We start from the raw sequence: 22,364 nt of genomic DNA, 5'->3' as shown, positions 1-22,364 counted from the left end.
AAATATGTATTTCTTCGGTAGACGCGGCAGTGCTAGGCTCTAGGACCGAATGAAGGACAGTCTCTCCACAAGGAGCTACTCATTGGATGACAAATTTTGAACGATCCGCGAGAAATTGAGCGCCATGGTTTGGTCCCGGAAAAAGCCCCGAATGACTCCAGTACATATACCAAGCTACCGGTGGAGGTGCAGATTCTGTACGTACGTATTTGTCTTTTTTTTAGAAGAAGCATGCGTATATATGTGTGTCGGGTGTTAAAGCAACATAAAAACAAGAAATACCTACTCGTAGATGAAGGCTATTACGATCAATACATCGTACAATTTGTATGTAAATTTGTATGTCCCTTTGAAAATCAAATAGTTCTGCTGAAATAGTAAACAAAATTTACGTTTACTTATTTTCAGCAAGTAATTCAAAACCAGTATTTCGGCTGTGAAAAAACTGTTTACTTAAAAATAGTTGATCATGAAATACTTCAAAGCACAGTAAAATATTCAAGTTTTTTTTTCTGCTGACGACGACAGCTCGTATCCGTTCGAGTAATATCCGAAGTAAAATGAAAAAAAAAAAATCTGACACCTTATGACTGTCGTGATATGATTGTTTATTATGAGCGATGCTGGAGAAGTGGTGGGATCCGTCACGATGGGACTGATGTGATGTGAGGTTGTAAGGCGATGTAATGGGATGTGACGCGGTAATGTGATTTTCAGTTATTGAACACGAAGTAATGAATCGTGATGCCTGATAATAAAACCTGGTTCGATATATTTGGTGTGATGCATTTTTATTATTTGATGAGATGCGAGAAGTGGAGGGAGCTGGCACGATAAGCTTGATGTGATGTAGGGTTTTCTGATTTGATGCGATATATGAGATATGAGACGGGAAGTGGTGAGGTTTGGCATTATATTAGTGATGTTACATGGTTTATTGGATTTTGACGGGATATGATGGGATATAATGCAGGAACTCATAAGCTGTGATGCCTTAAGTGACGAGATTTTGCTCGATGTGATTGATGGGATAAGGATGGGACGTGGTCGGAGAGGTGCGGAATCGATTTTTGTCATTTGACGCGATACCAGGGGAGGTAGTGCAATCAGCGATGGGATATAACTTGGCGTCATGTGATCGGTTCTGATACGATATGACTTGCCGGAAATGACTGTTTGATCTGACACGATAGAATTGGTGTGATGTGACTATTTGTGATTTGACATGCTATAGTGGATGTGCTATGATCAGATTGATGTGGTGTGTTTTGTCACTTGACGCGATAAGATTGGATGGAACGCAGGAAGATATAGGAGCCGATTAGACCCCAGATAATGTATTCTGGGATTCATTTTGTTTTGTTCAATTTCTGACGGGTGGTACGAATAATTACACTGAAGATGACTTAACGGCGGAGCCGATTTGTCTCTAAATAAAATTTTACTGGGATGTTATGATTGACGTGATATCAATTTCAGTTGCAAAACGCGACTGGGAAAGTTACGGGAATTAGTACGATGGGATTGATGTGATGAGTCTGCCTTTATGGAAAAATTGAAAAGAAAGAAATCAAAATCTAAAATTTACTCCCCACAGTAATTTGTAATATATCCTATTTTGCAGGTTTGCTCCTGTAACCGAACCCACAGGACTTCAGATTTTTAAGTGCAGTAGTCTACAACTAGAAGTGGTATTGCGTGAAGATATGTTGGAAAATCGCCTCCTGACCATGACGTGATGTAATACCTTTTATAGGTGAAATCTTAAATGTTCATAAGTGAAACGTTTTCTGTATCATTTCATTCGAAGTCATAAATATCTAAAATTTTTTTCGACAGCTTTAGATCTCTAGTAGTATATTTTCGAACGATAATTTTCACATATAAGGTGCATTTTCCATATAAACACTTCAGCTCAGTATCTTTTACGCATCTTTTATATACATTTATAGTTTTATAGTTTACTTACCACCAACTGGAGCCGCGAAACACGAACCCACACCAACTGCACACGCAGCGGCTAACATTTCTGAATTGCGAGATTCATTCTCATAGATGCCTTGGAATGATGTGACGAGTTTACTTAATAATTGTGCTACAATACTTGCTATATGACAGAAAGGACCCTATAAGCGATTCACGAAGCGGTCACGATACAATGAACAAACACAAAACGAGCGATACCAAAAACGTAAATGAAAGGCAAAAAAGTAGAAATTCAAATATAAGTTTTTAAATTATGATTATGTTTGTAAAGTTATATGTCATATGAACGAGTGTTATTAGCTGCCAACTTAACAAAGTTGACATTTCTTATAAACACTATTTTGTATTTATTATCTTTGTAGTTGCGACAATTTTGATACTTACTTCCTTTCCTAATGGCATACCACTGCCCAAAGTTGCCGTTAAACCAACAACCTTGGCCACTAATGTCTTAAATGTGAGATACTCTTTTAGCGCAACGCCACGTAGAATTGTTTTCATTTCAGGTATACCCGAACCTAAAATTATAGATCACATAGAGGCATATCAACATATAATCGTGAAAAAGATTTAGATATTTTTAACTTTATACGCTGAGATTAGAACTTTGCTAAAAGTTAGTCGGTTAGTAATTTTCGGATGAGATTTTGTGTTTTGTTGGAAAGGTTTCAAAAATGTATTTTTCTTTTATTAAATGCGTAAAAAAATTATAAGAGTATAAACATTGAAGCATATTTTTTTAAATGCAAGCCAAGTGTCGTTCAATTAAGGCAACTTCGTTAAAAAGCAGTAGTCATGTCTATGGAATATAAAACGTAGATCTAATGCCTTTATATCCACGTAATACAGCAGTCACAGAATTAGGTAATATTTTTGTTAAAAGCTTGTATTTTCGTATTTTTAACAACACTTAAAAAATTTTCAAAATCTTAAAACCTTTAACCGAAAGTAATGACTCTAGTAAAATCAACAAGTCGGGTTTGTCATTTTTGAATTAACAGACCTTCGGTAAAATAGATTTCATGGTTAATTAAATAAAGTTTTTCGTCAATATAACAAATTTGTTTAGTTATATCAACAGAAGAGTAATTGTTGATCTTAAGTTAACATATTCTATAAATGTGACAGATTCTCAACCAATCTACCTAATTTTTCTGTTAAAAGAACTGATTTCATTGGCATTTCAACAGCGAAGAACTGTCAATATTGTGCAAAGGTGCCACTGAACTGAAGTATCTGTCACATCAACAGCCTTTACTACACTTGGGGCGACAGTAATAATCGTTAAGCTAACAGAGCTATAGCTCACTATGATGAATGTTATTTTTTTGTTGATTTGCCTGTTGGTCAATTCAGGATCAACTGCGTTGAATTGATACGTAATTCGTTTGATTTTACCACCTTTTTTCGTTGAACCAGCGGGTTAGGGGGATTAGAATATACCCGCGGTAGGTATGCCTGTCGTAAGAGGCGACTAAAATACCAAATTGATTCAAGGGAGTGTGTAGCGCAACCCTCTCAAGAGGTTGCCAACGCAATATATAGCTTCTCCAACTCAATTATCAACCTCACCTACCCGTGGCGAATCCTGTTTCATTAACAGCCAACCCCAAGCTCCTCATGTAACTATGGGGTGGGGAGGGCGGTATGGCCTAGAAGTTTTAATAAGGTCAAATCGTTCCCGAGATGGTCGGGCTAGTACCTCAAAGGTGATTTGTTACCGGAACGTACCGGATCTATATACGGCAAAGGACCATCAATATCGATAACACTCCCCAAATGCTTCGGGGAGTGTCTTTATCGTTAATACACAACAACAACAACCTTTTTTCGCTCATTACTTCGTTAGTCAGCAGTAGGTATTTTTATTTATTTTAAGTTTTTATTCATGTTTATTCGCTTTCAAAGTTTTTTCAATGCATAGTTAATTATCACTAAAATTACTTTAAAAACAACTAAATATTATTTTTTTACTCAAAACTTCTTGGTTTTCCTCTGAATTTCCACTAAAGCGCGTATCACGAGGTGGATATTGTGACCCTCGGGTTTGAGCAACCATAAAAACCTTGTGATATGATGAGAGAGATGATGTCATATCGCACGAAATAATTGATGTGATGCGATAAGATGTGATACGGTACGAGAAGTGATAAGTTACCCAAATGAGTGAGTACATGAAACACCGCTTGGTTCATGAAACACTGTCTATACCCAATGATAGATTTTTTCATTGTAGCAAATTTCGTTTGAAAAACGAAGAACAAAAAATAATCAGGTAGCCTGTAGTCCAAATAGCTCCTGTCATAAAAATGAAAACATATTCTTATAACTTCTCATTTGCATTTATCGCCGCTAGTGTCGGATCGATTCCAACTCTTTTTTCAACAGTCCTGCCACATGATTTCCTCAAACTTATCATCTAGTCTTACAAATTATGCATAAATATCAATTCCCCTAGAAACATCTGCCTGCAAGGCGTTTCGAATTCAGCTCAAAATCTGGCAGTACTTATGTCATGAGCTAGAGGTCTAAAACTTAGGGGCTGCAATCTCAAACCAGCCTATCGAAGCAGTGAAAAAGGGCGGCCCCACTCCACTGGAAGAACCAGGTGGAAAATTATTTAAATTCCCTCGGTGTGAACAATTGGCGCCAGTTAACCGAGCGGAGAAGCGACTTTTTGGACGGCTATACCCGTTTAATCGGTAAAGCGCCAATTAAGTAAGTAAATGAGCTTCATCGTACTGTGCTGACCATGGGCGGTATAGAGAGAAGATCGATGGATGCCCGGAATATTTATGATGCTCTCCGAGATGCCAACATCGGTGTATCGAAGGGGCGGACTGAACCTTACTAGCATCCATACTACTCATTATTACGAATTTCCAGCCAACTGTATTAACTGCAGGGTATATTAATTTAGTATTTGTATATTTACTTTAAGAAAGTAACAAAAGCATGCAAATGATTTCATTAAACTTGTCTCGAGTAAGCAAATTTTGAATAATTTGTTGTTGTATATGAATATGGCTATCGCCACATTCCATAAGTGGGCCAAATGGATGTGCAAATTGTGGTTGTGATAAATATATTTACAATTACTTATTTATGTATATATTTTTATTGCATCGGATTGCCAACTGTCTGGCGTAATGCCATCGCAAAGTGCCGTGAATTACGTACATTTTAAATACGTGTGAATTTTAGGATAAATAAAAAAAGGAAATTTGCGATTGATTAATTTATTAAATACTAAAACTTGATTAAACATTTATATCGTTAACTTGGAAAGAGATCGTAAAATATAAATTAAATAAACATGCACAATTTGAACATACACTGAAAGAAAAAAACTGGTAAAATCAATTGAATAACGCGTAAATTCAATCGATATTTCTGTCCATTTGTATCCATCGCAAAAAGCTGGATCTTGGGTGTGGTAGGCGTGGTACCACGCATGGTTAGATGTGTAAACTAACAAACCACCTACGATAAAGCCTAAACTGGCTAAGCTATACTGCATCTTAAATTTCAAACCACTGGACCCTGCCAAAACGCGGTTATCGAAAAGAATACCTTCTGGGGCAGAACGTCTTCATCCAGTCGCATAATCAGGTTATATCTTCCCAAAAAAAAGCAAAGCTGACTAGATTGTTGACTTTAAAATCGCATTCATCTTTACATATAAGATATAGATAGATAACACGACTCTACATAAAAAATTTTGTTCTTTATCCTAAAGTCTATTCCATGATTTACAGTTTTATTATAAACAAAAACAAAAAGAAAATACCTTTTTACTCATTTATATTAGGTCGGTTGAATGTTTGTCCGCTTTTCATACAAATCTTGTAATCGATTTTTAAGTAACTTCTCATTAAGCTACAATCGTGAAACTTTACACATAGGTTAGAACACGGTGACAATGCAACAAAAGGAAAAAAATATATCCGTTAGGTGGCGCACGGCTTTTAAGTAACTTCCCGATGAGCTAGAGACTTGAAATTTCAAACTTAATTCAAGGGTCGATGACAGCCGATGAGATATTTAGTAAAATCGTTCGAAACGGAGGAAATTTTTGCATTGATTATTATGTAAGTTCTCATTGAGCTACAACTGTAAAACATCGCAGATAGGATAATACGCCGAGAAAATTTAAGAAAAGCAGAAAAAAATTCCGAAGAAGCAAATAGCAAAATATACAAAGCGATAACCTATGTCCCAAGAATAGCAGAGAGGATCAAGAGATCGGATTTATATGACAAAGAAAAGGTCAAAATAGCGTTCACATACAACAATACATTGAAACAAATTTACAGTAATACAAAGGACAGAATTCCAAAGGATGAGAAATCCAACGTAATATACAGAATCCCATGCAACGGTGACGGGTCTCACTTATGCGAGAAGGTATATGTGGGGACAACAAAATTAAAACTAAAGACAAGGATTTCCGGCCATAAGTCCAACATTAAACTTAGGAACAACGCTTCGGAAAATAAAACGGCCTTAACGGCCCACTGTAAGGATACGGGCCACTATCCCGATTTCCAGAATGTTACTATATTGGACATAGAGAAACAATATAATAAGCGCTTCACCATGGAAATGCTCCACATTATGAACACGCCTAATGATAAGAGAATTAATTTTAAAAGTGACACAGACCAATGCGCATATGCATATCGCAATTTATTGCTTAAGCAACAACACAAAATGCAAGTCTCACGGCGCACATGACAGAAAGCAGCGTACAGAAATTATTCCGCTAGCAGCATATTTAGGATCAACAAATCATAATGTTGGATGACGACATATTTGTTCTATTGTTTGTATCCCTATATATTTGTTTGTGCATATTTTAGTTTACACCAGGCATGCTTAACCAACGAAACGATATCATTTCGTTACGATAATCAACGTTAATAAACGAAACGAAGTCATTTCGTTTCGTTTATTAACGTTAAGATCGTCAAATTAACGAAATGATTTCGTTTCGTTTTCTGCCATATCAAAACGAAATCAAATCGTTTATGTTGATTATTAATTTCAAACTATGCTGGCAAAGCTGATTGATGGCGGAGTCATTAAAGGTGAAAGCATTATCCAAGCTGATTGCAACTTTTCTCATGAATTTTGACAGTACGAACATTTCTCAGAGTATTTTTGACATTACCACCAACGAATTACACAAACAAATTACATAGAGTTTGTGTGTGTATGTGCGCTCGTTGTTGCCACCTTACGGCTTCACCATGGCTATAGCATTGCCAGCACAATTCAAACATAAAGTATCACGTTTTCGTTAACGTTTTTAACGTTAACGAAAGCTTTTCGTTTCGGTTAAAAACGAGATACAATTTATCTTGATAATTTCTTTATCGATAATATTTCGAAGTGTTTCAACGGAAACGGTGGAAATTTTTTGATAAACGATTAGCTTAACATTAAGGTGCATCCCTGGTTTACACTTACTGTACTTTAAAATTGTGTACATTTTTGATGTTTATTTTACTTTTGTTTTCCGAACATATGATCAGTCGATCAATAATAACCACAAGTGTAAGTTGTGTCTCATTTATATATATACCTAGTTGCATAACGTAAATTTTAATGACCATGTATCTGAAATGAATGACCCCTTTTTATACATTTGTGTTTACTTACAGTCCTGAAGATGGCTTCAGACTGAAGCCGAAATATTGACAAATTAAAAAAACCAATGAAATTTTAAACATTGTGTTTTATTTAACCACGGCCTTTAAGCTCATTATTATTAACATAACATAAACGTATAAGGCTATAAAAATTACCAAAAAAGAAAAAAATTCCGTTAGGTGGCGCACGGATCGAAATATTCAGATAAGAATTTGGAAATTTGGTGTTTTGAGATCGATTTTAAAGTAACTTCTCATTGAGCTACAAACATGAAACCTCAGAGATAGGTTAAGACACCGTTATAAAGGAACAAAAGGAGAAAAACTTCCGTTAGGTGGCGAACGGATCGAAAAAAATTAGATAATAATTTGGAAATTAGAAACCGGGTATTAAGTAACTTCTCGATGAGCTAGAGGCTAAACATTTAGAGCTTAATTCAGAGGTCGATGACAGCCGATGTCACAATACAAAAACTTTCGTAGAGATATTTAGAAAAATCAAACGGAACGGATGGAATTTTAGGATTGATTTTTATGTAAGTTCTCATTGAGCTACAAACGTAAAATTTAACAGATAGGTTAAGACACCGAAGAAATATAAGCAAAGGAGAAAATAAAAATAAAACAAAAAAATTTTAAGCACTTCCTTTATATAAATGGACAAAAATCAGTGAAAAATGTCTCCTTAAATAAAAAAATATTCTTGCTAAACTTTGATTTTTAAATTTTAACATAGAAATTGCAAAAATATTTATGAGAAGTAAAAATATAAAGGTGGAGCGGAATTGATTGACTAATAATATCTCCTTTCCTACCAACTTTCCAATCCAAGTAATGTGCGCTCCACTTTTATGTTTTTACTTCTCATAAATATTTTTGCTATTTCTATGTCAAAATTTTAAAATCAAAGTTTAGCAAGAATATGATTTTATTTAAGGAGACATTTTTCGCTGATTCTTGCCCATTTATATAAAGGAAGTGCTTAAATTTTTTTAATTTTATTTTTTTTTTTTTATCGGTATAAAGTTTGCTTTTGTAATAGTTATAGTAACAGTACTCATGGCGCTAGAGTGAAAACTAAACAGCGATCAGGTGTTTTGTACAAATCTAATATAACATAAAATGTCGTCGCGAAAGTGTAAATATGAAGCTGATGCTTTTTGTTATATGTATATGTGGCTCGTTTATTAAAGTTCGAGATATAAAATATGAATTAAATACATCTCGCATCCTCTGTGAAGCCTACGAAGCATATTTTGGCTGTCCTGTTTGGAATCAATACAAGACATGGGCTCCACATGTTGCTTGTAGTTATTGTAAAAGATCTTTGGAAGGTAAGCAAATTTTAGTTAAATAGTAAATTAAATAAAGTATACATATTGATTTCTCTTTCTACATTTTACGTTGGTATCGAGGTGAGAAAATACTTATGAAATTTGCAACACCAAGAATCTGGCGAGAAGTAAAAGACCACGTTAAAGACTGCTACTTTTGCATTGTGAATCCGAGTAAAAGACGTAGAGGTAAAAATGCAAAACCTATCGAATACCCAGATCTTGAATCTTCTTCTGCTCCAGTCCCACACGATCTTACACGACCAGTAATAGAGCCACCGAAAAAATTGTCGCAGAAGAGTGGCTCATCTCTTAGTTCTTATAAAAGCAATGCCGATAAGGATTTTTACCGACACCAGAACAACCAGAACATAATTTCATCATTACTGAAGATTTTAATGATTTCATTAGAGATTTCAATTTACCAAAAAGTAAAGCAGAGCTTTTAGGCTCTTTTTCGAACAACGTTATCAAAGCCAATATAATGAAAACATGATGGGAGACTATATTTGGGGTGTGGTTTATTGAGGGATGGTACCTATGAACATAAAAGAAAAGGTGTACACTTTTAAATCATTTTTCCACTTTTTTGTAAGTTATTTCGATATTAAATCTTAATAAAAATAATTATTTGAATTGTTTCATTTTCAAGTAAAAATTAAGACCACAGATTTTGAAAATTTTCGTTCCAGCGGTTTCCTATATAGGAAAGCAAACTTTTTCATGCCATATATTTTTTTCCGTCAAATTACGATCTAAAGAATTGAAATTTAATGCTTTGAAGTCAAATTCAATTTTTTTGTTGACCAGTGTAATTAAGACTTTGCCCTGCCGGATATTTTCCCTCTCTGTGATGTATCTTCTTTCTCAGTAAGCAGTGGCATTTGCCTTTCTGCCGTATTTTTCCCTTTCACTTTCTCGAATTTTCTCTCTTTTAATCTCTAATTCCTCTTCCTTTTTCTTCATCTCCTTTCCTTCTACACGTTCCTTCCCTTCCTATCTTCCCCTAGTACTTTCTCCATTTTATCTCTATTTCCCACTCCAACTTTCTTTTCTCTACCTCACCGTCTCCCTATTTTTGTTCCTCTCACCGATCTGTTTCTCTCCGCCTCCGATTCCCACTTCTATCTCTAATTTTCCTTTTTCTCTTTTTCAGCCTATAGCTTTTTGTATAACTCTCTCTTTGCCTCCCGCCCCTTGTTAAAACCCTCAATAACACTCCTCCGATTTTATTCAAATTTGCAGGATAGCGTCACAACAACCTGAACTGTGTTTCTGTGAAGTTCCTTTCCTGGAAGTGAAGTAGTGACCGATCTATTCGAACAAATTCTATTCATGGTTGGATTTGCCTGAAATTTGATATATAGGTAGCCCTAAACCTAGATTAGTATTTACGACACTTTTTTCCGTAGAGTGCACATGAAACTGATCTATCCGAACAAATTCTATTCATGCGTTAATTTGCCTGAAATTTGGTATATAGCTGGCTCTTTGCCTAGATCGGTATTTACGACACTTTTCGGAAAATGGACCAGGGACCGACTGCACTGGGACTGGCACTGAGATTGGGACTGGGACTCAGAATGGGACTAGGACCTGGGCTGGGACTGTAACTGGAACTGGGAATAAGGATGATGCAGAATAAGAAGACCTAAAAGGAAGGAGAAAGCGACTTATAACGAGATATAGTTAGATGAAGATAGAGAGATAGGGATAGATGGAGCGGAAAAGAAATGAAGGAAAAAACGTAGAGTCAGAAAGAGACGCCGAGAAAGAGAAAGGCAGAGGGAACTTATTAATAGTTTTGCAAATAGACCAAAGTTAGGGCAGAACAGCGTCTGCCGGGACTGCTAGTTTATTAATTAAAGAGTTCTTGAGAAGTGAAATAAAGTTTTTTTATTACTCTCCCGCCTAGAACATATTTATAGCTTTGACAGTGAGGGTACAATATAGCATGCATGCAGAATGGGAATACTCGCATGGGAGTACATCGGGACTACTCAATAAATACTCCCAAGTTCTACTGGGATTGAATAAAAATTTATTTATTTTTTAAACAAATCTGTTTACTTTTGTAATTAAAATAGTAAACTGCTTTTAGTTTCGTTTTTATTTTTAATTTGGTTAGTTTTGTTAGTTACACCATTGAAGTAAAGTAAGTAAGTACGAAAATTAAACAAATTATTGAAGTATGATTTTAAAGCCAAATTATGATGATAGAATATAATAAAAAAGTGATAATGAACATACTGATTACTACACTAACAAATGTATATAAATAGTATACATATCGTACATTTATTTGTAAACAGGTGTAATACAAAATTTTAATTGGCTAGGAAAACGCAAAGACCAAAATGCCAAACATTTTTGTCGATAGAAGTTCTCTATGTATGAGAACATAATCTCTCCAGTCAGCTGTTTTGGGATATCATAAAATCTCAAAAAGTTAAAATAAAACGTACGACATCAATCAGAAAACTGTGTATATACGCTCATCATTCTAAGTTAGCATTATCGAGTATTTACTTTACTTCAATGACGTTAAAAAAGCAAGCCGTGAAAATTACTACATACATATGTACATATGCACACGTTAGACACACCGTAAATATTAATTATGTGTTAGTGATAAATAATATCAATGCCAATACAGAAGCTTATCGCTAACTATGAAAGCACAATATAAAAAAATTAAAATTAAAACAAAATAGGTGTGAAAATCTTGTGTTTTTGCTAAAAGCTGATTCAATTCCATCAGTAGCCCAAGTTATGAATATAAACATACAAACACCATGTAATTAAAATATAATAAATAACACATTCTAAAAAAAACTCACCTATACTTTGCGGTGCAATTAGATGCACAAAGCCGGCTGAAAAGAGTATTAAACAGACCGGTAATGAGACCCAGGCTAAATACTGTGTAATTGGCTGTGATGTGAGATCGCGATATAGCCAAACGCGTGCTGCAAAAAAAGTAATAATTTTTTGTTTTTTTTAATTGAATTAAACTCTTTTGTTTACTAGTGATTATCGTTAAGTATTTAAATTAAAATATGATAAAAAGAAGTTTACAAGTCTAGCTTTATATAAATGGATCCAAATGCCATGTAGACCATTTAGATGGGTGACTATTCTGAATTCCCACTCGCTTTCGAAAGCCGATTCCTAGTCGATTCTCTGGTAGTGTTCTCAATCGATTAATGCGAATCGTTCTTATCTCGATTCGAGTGGGTTGGACGCATTCCGAAGGCAGTCGGCCCAAAATCCAGCCAGAATCAGCTTTTGTAAATTAAGATCTTATTATTTTTGTCAATCAGGCAATTGCTAAACACATGCTGGAGTTAGCGGTCTGTGGCACCAAAGCAACTCGCTTTACTCCGACTATGCATGACGAAAACTCGGCCATACGGACGTGGGTGTTCCTTATAGAGTAGGGATACCGCATCAAGGCAGACACCCATGGATGACTGTGAAAGTAAAATAGCCCCTCAGGGCAAAGGTATCAATTAAGTGCTAGCACTAGCAGCGGATGCTTGGGATAAAGAAAAGGCATGATGGGCAATCTGAATTGGTTACCAGTAACATTAGGTACTACTGCCAAGTTTGATCAAACGATAGGATCGCAGATGACGATCATTCGCCACATCATGCAAAATCTATCCCCTTGGGTTTTCTTTGATTGGGGCAGTTAGAAGCGACATGTGTATATGTCACAATTAGTGAAAACGCTGATTGGCAACTGGTGTCCTCTCCTCTGTTTTCAGTTGCGATTGCGTACAATTGACTCCAAGGCATAGAACAAAAACTTTTCGTAATAATACGCTGATCTCTTGGTTATAATTATACGAGACGAATTTTTGAGTTTACTTAAAGAGATTAACCTCACATTTACCCCACTGGGCGGGCCCCTATCATGCGGATCTAACAAATTCGAAACTTGTTAATTTCATGAGAAAATACAGGAAGTCTTAGTTTTCCTTACCCTCATTTATAATAGTTAGTTTCTTGGCTTTAAAGTTGTGCAGGAAGCTATCATGGGCTTGTCTGGAGCAGTGAAGTGCATATTCTTTCAGGAACTTGAAGTTTGCACTGCATCGTCTTTCAAGGTCGCTGGAAATCATGATGCCGTAGTTTAGAGGTCATCCAATGCTTCAAGGTCATGGGTATTCAATCGCCGATCGGCGATTAAAGCTCCGAAATCAACAGAGCTAGTGCATAATCAATGAAATCACGAACGTACGCCTTATTTCAAAGCGAAATTGCATTCCGTGTAAATATGTACCACACGGATAATTTGGTCTGAAGGAATACTTCCGGCAATATGAACTTTTGAGGCTGACAGACAACTTACTGTTTCTTCTTGAATAAGTACTCCATGGTCTCAAACAATAGGGATGCTGAGCTTGATAGATTTGATAAAAGGTGTTAGCTTCGGATTACATTTTTAAACAATGAAAATTATTTACTTCTTTTCCTTTATTTCGGTATATTGAAGTTCCAGAAATTTCGACACCCTTAGCTGAAATATTAAACGAGCCATTAAGCTATTATTATAACTTATCTTCTCTTTTCGAAATAGGTTAAAAGCGCAGTCAACAGGAGTTTTGGCAAATTTATTTAAGCTGAGCAAAAAGAAATCAATTTTACTGGGTATTTTACTTCTAGATACTATGTTGCCTCCAACGCTATCCTAAGACTTATAAGAACACTAGAAGACCCGGCAGACGTTGTTTTGCCCTAAATTTGGCCTATCTGCATACATTTCAATAAGTTTATCCGTCTGACTCTGCCCTCCCCTCTTCACTTTTTCCTAATCCTTTTATTCACTCCTCCCTCCGTCTTTTTCGCTTCATCTATCTCCATCTTCGCCTCATTCTATCTCATTCTCAATCTCCTTCTCTCTTTTCTCTTCTCTCAATTTCTTCTCATCCTTCAGCATCCCTTATTGCCTTTTCCAGACGGTGGTATGTATTTTATTCCAGTCCCAGTCCCAGTCCCACTCCGAGTCTTAGTCCCTAGTTCTAATCCCAGTCCCACTCCGTCTCTGGATAATATATTATTCTGTACTAAAGCATTCATCAACAGCTTTCATTTGATATCCATATTGTATAAACACTGTTTAAGCATTCACTGGCCCACGTTTTGGCCTATATCTCGAGACCCTAGTCACCCAGGGGTATGAAAATTACCCTCTACTAAAGCACTCATCAACAGCTTTCATTTGTTATCCATATTCTATAAACACATTCTAGGGTACTCGGGTCCACGTTTCGGCCTATGTCTCGAGACCCTGTACGTCCTATGTAGTAAACACCGCGTGAGTTTTACGCAACTTGTGTGAAAGTTTGAACAAAATCGACGGACGCATCTCTTCAAACACCGGCGACCAACTAACATACATTTTAGCCTTTTTCTTTATATATATAGATTTTTATTTTGCACACTTCACTACAATATTAAAACGAAATGCAGATTTTCGATGCTTTTAAAATTCGGCTTAAAAATTGCACATGGAACAACTAAAGACTCTCCTGAATTAAAAAAAATTTCATAGTACCTCTAAATCGCGGGCCCCCTCAGAAAACGCGGGCCCGGGGCTAAAATAATAATAAACTGAGATATAACCTATCCTATATTTCAAGTTAGATCGAACTACACACGGGGTGCCCAACAAATTCAAAATGGGTTCAGTAGTTTAGGAGTCCATCGGGAACAAACATAGTGACACGTGATTTTTATATATTAAGATATAGCCCTTTATATTTAAATCGTGAAACAGCTAATTGGCACAAAAAACCTCTAGAGAAAAGTTGGTAGATTTTAAAGAGTTTGGTGTAGGGTCCCTAATTTAAGAAAAAGAGCATATTTAACACTTTGGTGGTAGAGCTTCGAACACTGATCACCGAAAAGAAGGTAGTAACAAATATAAACAAAAATTTAAAGTAATTTATTAAACTTACCATTTGTACAAACATTGATGCCTTTGTCCACCACATATGATACAAATGCCATTATTACACCTAATAATGCTAAGAAAACCCAATCCTCGCCGAGGCGGGCAAATGTGTGCTTCCATATCCATGACGAGACTTTTAGCATACGCGATGAACGTTTCCCCAGCAATTCCTGTAAAAATTTCCCACGACTACTGCTTTATAAACAATTCGTTCAAATTTCGGTAAATTTAGATATATAAATACAGCTATGATAAATAAAATAGCACCAATATAGAAGATAGACTTTGGTATTAACTACATAAAATAAACTAAGCAGAAGAGGTAAAGACATTTAAATTCGGATGAAAGTAAAGACGGTGAACTTAGTTATGGGTACACTACTAGTCAACATTATCTGATATAGCAAAACACAATAATCAAAGAATTTATTAAATTTACTTAGGAGCACCAACAAATCATGCGATTCTCTTATTTTAAAATATATTTCAAGGGGTAGATGGAGCCGTGTGTAAAAGTAAGCGAAAGTGTCAAAAGCTTCTGATCGCCAGGACGAGTTTTTTACATGCGATTCAAAGAGTACTGAATACTTCCGGACGATTATGTACAATTATTCTCTGGGAAACCACTCAATATCCGACAACCTGGTAAGGCCACTCCGACATAATCGGTTTAAGGACAACCATCGGCAGTCTTGGTCTGTAAGAAATTGTAACCTAATATCACCCCACGTCAATAAAAAATGCTTTGAGTAATGAGGCAGACCTATTTTGATGACGACCATTGCCATTGTTTAAAGGCAAGCAACTAGAATAGCCGTCCCGTAAACGGGGTTGGTGCCTCCGCCCAAAATAAAATAAAACTTAAAGGTTGTACTCTAGATCGGAAAATATGCAACCAGATGGTCCATGTTGCAATAGATGGACATCATGTCTCCAGTGTCCCAACATCGATTAGGATTACTATCTCGTCGGAGCTAAACTTCGTACCCTGCTACTTAAAGCGTACAACAATAAAGCACATATATAGTTAGAATTTTGAGTGGCAGATCGCTAATTACTTCACAATTTGCTTTTCCTTATACAGGCGAATTGAGAAAGGCATTTTCGAAAAGCGTGATTCTCTATCGTGCGTTTTCTTTTACTTGATACTGGAGAGAGTAATACAATTTTCAGAACTGAGCCCCTTTGAACGAATGTCGCGGATGAACTAGCTAAAAACGGCGAATCCCTTAAATCTATCTCCGTAGACGTCCCAATTAGATTGGGCGGGACTAAGAGTAGGCGAGAGGTGCACATGATCGACCAAGCGGGAAAGGAGTGGGTCCAAGCACGGCGCTGTAAAGTGTCGTAGGTCAAAGTTCAAAGTTAAAAGTTTATTAATAAATTTGTACATGTGAGACTATTGTCTCTTAACGTACATCAACATTCGGATATTTATCAACAATACAATATTTTTAATTTCTAAATTTATTTTTAATATACATTATATTAAATAAATAGATTATGAAAACTAATTCAATCAAAACACTATCAACTATTCTATGTATGTATGTATATTTGTATGAATGCTCAAGAAGGTCTTTGACTAGTTTAGTAAAAAGAAAAATAACAACAAAAATAAAAGAATGAATCTGATTCAAAAAAAAAAAATTAAGAAAAAGTATTATGTATGTACATTTTGCAGAAATTCAAATAAAGCCAAATTAAAGCGCCTGGTATTGCGTTTATTTTTAATGTTATTTGGTAGTGAGTTCCATAATTTGATAGCACTGACAAAGAATGTTCTAGAAGACGTAAGATACTTATAACGTGGAACAATAAGGTTGCCAGTTCTGTCTGATTTTAAAAAACATAAATTTCTAAATAGGTATTCCGGTTGCCTTTTATGGATTAAATCTTGTAGGAACCCAAAATTGCGATAATTCAGAAAGCTAACGAGACTGCAGTTAAGTATCTTGGAGGAAAACTCCGATATACATATGGTCAAATTTACGCCTAGAAAATATATATCGAGCGCAGTGTTTAAAGCCAGCTGCAACTTTTTCTGTGACTCACTGTCGATATTGGCGAAATCGATCCCCCAAAGGACATCAGTGGAACTATAAGAGTTCTCACCAATTTCAGTTTCACATTAATTGGAATTAAAGCTGCTGTCTGCCACAACTTTCTTAATACGAAGTATATTTTGCTTAAAGTATAGTTTACATGGTCCTTGCATCCGAGGTATGAGTTCAACTTAAATCTAAGGCTAGTAACCACAGGCTCATAACTGATAGCAATGCCTTGCAAGGATAAAGTAGGCAATGTCGAAACTATCTGCCGGGAATACGCCAAACACATAGCCTTGGTCTTAGAGGCATTTAGATTTAATTTATTGTCATTTGCCCATGAAGATATGCGCTGGAGGTCTTCATTCATTCTGCAAACCAGATCCTCTGATAGGCCAATCGAGTGAGAAAGATATACTTGGGCATCATCAGCATACAGATGTATCGATACGCTTTTGGAAATATTGCTCATATCTGTAATAAAAACAGAAAACAGAATTGGACCGAGAATGGATCCCTGTGGCACCCCAGAATCAAGGCGTTTCATCTTCGAGCAACTAGTTCCAACCACTACTTTCTGCAAGCGACCTCTAAGATAATTTTCAGGCAATCTTACGGAACTATCAGAGAATCCGTAGTATTTACTTAATTTTAGTAAAAGAATAGAGTAATCCACTGTGTCGAAATCTTTAGAAAAATCCAAAAGCGCCAGCACAGTTAATTCACCTCTGTCATAGGCTGGGCGGATATCTTCAATAATTTTGAGCATGACAGTATTACAACTATGGAAGGCTCTGTAACCAGACTGAAATTCGCTCAAGAGCTTGTTTGTATTAAGATATTCCATAATTTGGGCAGCCGCTAAGTTCTCCCAGACTTTTGACAAGACTGGCAATATACTTATGTTGAGACAGCAGTCGACGGTTTTTTAGCAACAGGAATGCCTTTTGCTATTTTCCAAGGTTGACGTTGTAATTGTAAAATTAATTATGTGAGTCAGAGTTGGCACTATGTATTGTATTATCAGTTTCAAAAACCTAAGGCTAACACCATCTACACCAACTGCATTCGATTTAAGTGCAATCATACTTCTCATGACATCGACCTCTGTTACTGCATTGAACTGAAATTCATTTTCTGGTGTATGAAGTAAATTTTCATCAATCTTGAAGTTCCGTAATATTTTGTTTTGCATGACTGTAGAAAGAAATTGTTCATATCATCTGGATTTAAATCGCATCCTGAATTAATTTTTGACCCGATACCTAGGGATCTTAAATTTTGCCACAGATTTTTAACCGGCAAATCAGTATCAAGCTTCTTTTTATAAAATTCTCTTTTAGAATTCTTACTTAGCAGTGTAGCATTATTTCTGGCTTGGCGATAAAACTCCCAAGCTGTTTCCGTAGGGTCACGCTTCCAACGACTATATAACCTATTGCGTGCTCTAATAGCCGACAAAACTTGATTCGTGAACCACGGCTGTTTCCTGCTTTCAGTTTTGACTTCCTTTAGTGGAACATATTTATCAAACAAGTAAAGTACTTGCGATACAAAAAAATTATGTTTTTGATTAATATCAGGAAGGATCCACACGCCGTTCCAATGCAAAACACTAGCCTCATATGCAAGCTCTGAATGCTTGACTGCTTTAAAATCCCTGTAGTAGAACTGTGTTCAAGGCTATGTTATATGAAATAAACAACATGTCGTGGTCAGATAATCCAGCAAGGGAGAATTGGTCATAATGGAGCACTTCGGAACTGTTGGATGTGCACATCAAATCTAGCAAACTAGGTTTACAATTGGGTGAAAATCGCGTAGGATATTTGTTAACGACATCTAGTCCTATGGAGTTCAAATCATCCGTTAATTTTAGACATCGTGAGTCTTTATTTAGTATATCCGTGTTGAAATCACCACAAAGTAAGTATATGCTCATACATGTGAGAAAATTGGGCCAATTGCGAAAATAAATTATCTAGCTTAAATGTTTTATTGGGGTTGTATACACATACAATTAAGCATTTATTAGACCTATTCCCAACTTCCATTATAATATACTCAATAGGATCATCTACACTTGACTTAAAAATTATTTTGTGAGGAATATTTGCTTTGCAGTATATGGTAACACCCCCGCCTCTGGCACCTGTTTTGCTGTCGGTTCCTATACACTTTGTAGCCATTTAATGCATACATGTTATCACCAATATCTTCTCTAAACCAGGTCTCAGACACACATAAAATATCTATCTTTGAATCCTGCAGAATGAAGTTCATGTAATCAAGCTTTGGGGTGTTAAAGCTGCGAGCGTTAGTGTGACAGAGCTGCAAGCCCGAATGAATTTTGCTTACAGTATTTAAGATAATCCTCAAAAAATAGTTGCTAGTGCTCAAGAACTCATTCGAACTATCCATAATCATTTACGCAACTAGCACAGTGTAATTGTCATTTACAACCTTAGACGAACAAAGTTTCAGCTATCATTAAAACGAGATGACTGTAGATTCATGATGGGTATGCTGACTGGGCACTGCCTTCTGGCATAACATGCCTTTAAATAAGCTTGCGTCTTGAGAACTACGAAACGCCAAAAGACATCGTTTAGTTGGCAAAGTGAACAGTGTCATGCCCGTTTTTACCATTTCATTTTTTTTATTTTATCTGTCTTTATACATACGTTTGAGTTTTCGAATTCATGTGTGCCGAATTTCTTCTTCTTCGCGGAGATTTCACCTTATATCCCGGGAGCGTGGACTCATCAATCAATTGCCTGTTAGGATGCCCAATTTTCTGTATTTAACAGAAACTATTTGTTCAGCATTTAGTTTCTCTCCTTTATGATGAGTATTCCCGCCTCACTGTATAAATGATGTTCTGGCGACATAAGAAGAAACCGCTTGGTAGTTCTACAGACCTTCTGCTTAATGAAGTGTGTTTCTTCTAAGTTCGATGACCATATCGGAGACGCGTAGAACACAAGCGGCTGACCGATTGCTTTCAAAGTAGATATAAGCGTTTCTCTGTTTTGGCCCCAAGTGCTACCAGCGAGGGACTTGAGGATTTTGTTACGGCAATCGTGTCTCACTCCCAGTTTTGGTGGTAGATGTCTAATACTCGTATGGTCGGGATTTGCTTTTGGACTTGGTCGGTGATGGTGCCAAGTTACGTGAGTCACAAAAATTGGCAACAGTGTAAAGTGTTCAAGCTTTATATTGTTTTTATGACTTTCACACAAGCAATTGTAACAATTAGGGCTGGGACTATCCGCATATTCGAATATCCGGCTATCCGTACGGATATCCGTTTACACGGATAAAATCCGGACGGAATGGATATCCGGTTAATATTCGTTTGTGAGACTATCCGGATATCCGGATTTATGAAGATCCGGTTAATAACCGTATTTTTGGGTATCCAGTGAAAGCACCAAATTGATGTACAATATATGTTTATTTAAAATTAATAACAATAAATTCGCGGGGCATTTAAATCAATTAACAGTGAATACAAAAAAGGCTCGTATTGAGAAATATGTAATATGATGTTAAACTATTTTCTTCTTGTTCTGGTGTAAGAAAACAAGTGCCGATATTATTTCCCGACTCAAACAATTTCGTATGGGACGAACTTCATTTCCAGGACTTGAAAATACCCTTTCAGAAGCTCTTGAAGTGGCAGGTACCGCTGGATATCTTTTGGCGATTTTCGAAAGATTGGGATAAATTCTTTCATGGTCTTACAACCAATTGCTGGCACTGAGATTGTGGTTTATTTGCTCTTCGAATAAGTAGCGCTGAAACTCGTCTTCCTCCTTTGTGTCACTGTGTGTACAATATTTTTGACTTTTTCTTTGATATTCCATTCTTCCATGCCATCTCGAAACGAGTCTTCTAAATTCTCAGCTGTGTGGCTTTCAGTCATTTCTTCGGTGAGCAAATTAGAATCCAAATAATGCGCTATAAGTCCCATATAGGATCGGGTGGCTCTTGATGTCCAGCAATCAGTGGTCAAAGCTATGTATATCAGATGGTGAACTGAGATTTTTCTTAAATTTCTCTATTTCACGGTTATGCATGGCTTGAATTCTACCGGAAATTGTTTTGCGACAAGGAATTACATACTCTGGTTCGAGGACATTAACAAACTTCTTGAACCCATCACATTCCACCAATGGAGTAGGCAAGTCAACAGCAATCATATTAACCAAGGCTTGTGTTATTATCTCTTGACGTTCTTTGGACATATACTTATTGCGAACAGTTTGAGCTACGCGTGATGTTCGAACTTTCTTCATTGGGTGTTCTGAACATTCCGAATTGTGATCAAAATTACTTTGTGATGAACTGCTACTCGGTTATATTCTGGCGCAGATTCAGATAGAAAAGCTGCGTCTGTACCGTTCTCTTGAAAATGGAGAAACCGATAGTGGCCCCATAGACTTGATGTCGATCCTGTGTTTTGTAGCGTTTTTTCACAATATAAACAAATGGCACTGTTCTTATTTTAACTTTTTTGGAAATGATCCCAAATCTTGCTGACCATTTTAGCACTCATTATTAGTTTAAATTGACGCTTTGTGAAATTGTTGATGTTTGTAAAATTGTAGCCTTTTAATTTTTGACGTTAATTTAATAATATACAAATATATTTTGTGAATAATTTTTCGATGCTTGCTTGGTTCTATTCTCATATTCCGGTATCCGGATATACGGATTTTTTGCTTAGCTATCCGGTTATTCGAATATCCGGTTTATCCGGATAGTTGAAAAATCCGGATGGAGTTCACAGCCCTAGTAACAATTCAACAAAAACTAAGTAGCAATACCGCAATTTTTTTTTTTTATTCCATGATTGTTCCCAGCAGTGTAGTTTTATACTTAATATTATTCAAAGCTTACTCTAATCGCATACAATCTAACAACTTAATTTGTCTCGATAAATATTTATGCAGTTATTTAACATTACCTTAAATGATTATAAGTGCATATTTGTACAACTTTTATTTTTATTCTCGTTCAATTGCATAAATTAATTGCAGCAAAGAAAAAATATATATATTTTGTTGTTAATTTGGCATGCAGAATATTGTAATGTAGGTAAATAAGATCATTGAAAATATTGAATTTCATATTGTGAATTTTTTATGCATTTACCTTGTTCCTTTGTTTGTCTTCTTGTTTTCTGCGCTTCTCGAGTAATTTGAGTTTTCTGGCTTCATCTTTAGCAAATTCTCCTAAATCTTTGGTATAGCGGCCATACATCTGTGAAAGAGTGCGAAGAAAGGAAAAATTTGATAAATACTAGCATATTTTAAGAAATAACAGATATAAAATGAAACTAATTAATATTTGTTTACACATCATTCCAGAGTTG

The 22,364-nt window shown here is 35.9% G+C and overlaps 1 protein-coding gene across 9 annotated transcripts in view; it reads right to left on the bottom strand.

The window, feature by feature from the left end:
- The window catches only part of ClC-a (chloride channel protein 2), a 247,584-nt gene that overhangs the window by 186,865 nt on the left and 38,355 nt on the right, over positions 1-22,364 (bottom strand). For all 9 annotated transcript variants that reach the window (XM_067759043.1, XM_067759042.1, XM_067759044.1 and 6 more), the window contains exons 2-6: positions 22,145-22,252; positions 14,941-15,106; positions 11,815-11,943; positions 2,371-2,504; positions 1,970-2,126 (exon numbers count right to left, since the gene is read on the bottom strand). In XM_067759043.1, coding sequence (XP_067615144.1) covers positions 1,970-2,126; positions 2,371-2,504; positions 11,815-11,943; positions 14,941-15,106; positions 22,145-22,252 — 694 coding nt within the window. The remainder of the gene's footprint in view (positions 1-1,969; positions 2,127-2,370; positions 2,505-11,814; positions 11,944-14,940; positions 15,107-22,144; positions 22,253-22,364) is intronic.

This window comes from Eurosta solidaginis, chromosome 1 (genome assembly GCF_040869045.1).
Source record: "Eurosta solidaginis isolate ZX-2024a chromosome 1, ASM4086904v1, whole genome shotgun sequence".
Taxonomy (NCBI): domain Eukaryota; kingdom Metazoa; phylum Arthropoda; class Insecta; order Diptera; family Tephritidae; genus Eurosta; species Eurosta solidaginis.
The sequence above is the reverse complement of the archived record's forward strand: the minus strand, read 5'-3'. Positions and strand labels throughout refer to the sequence as shown.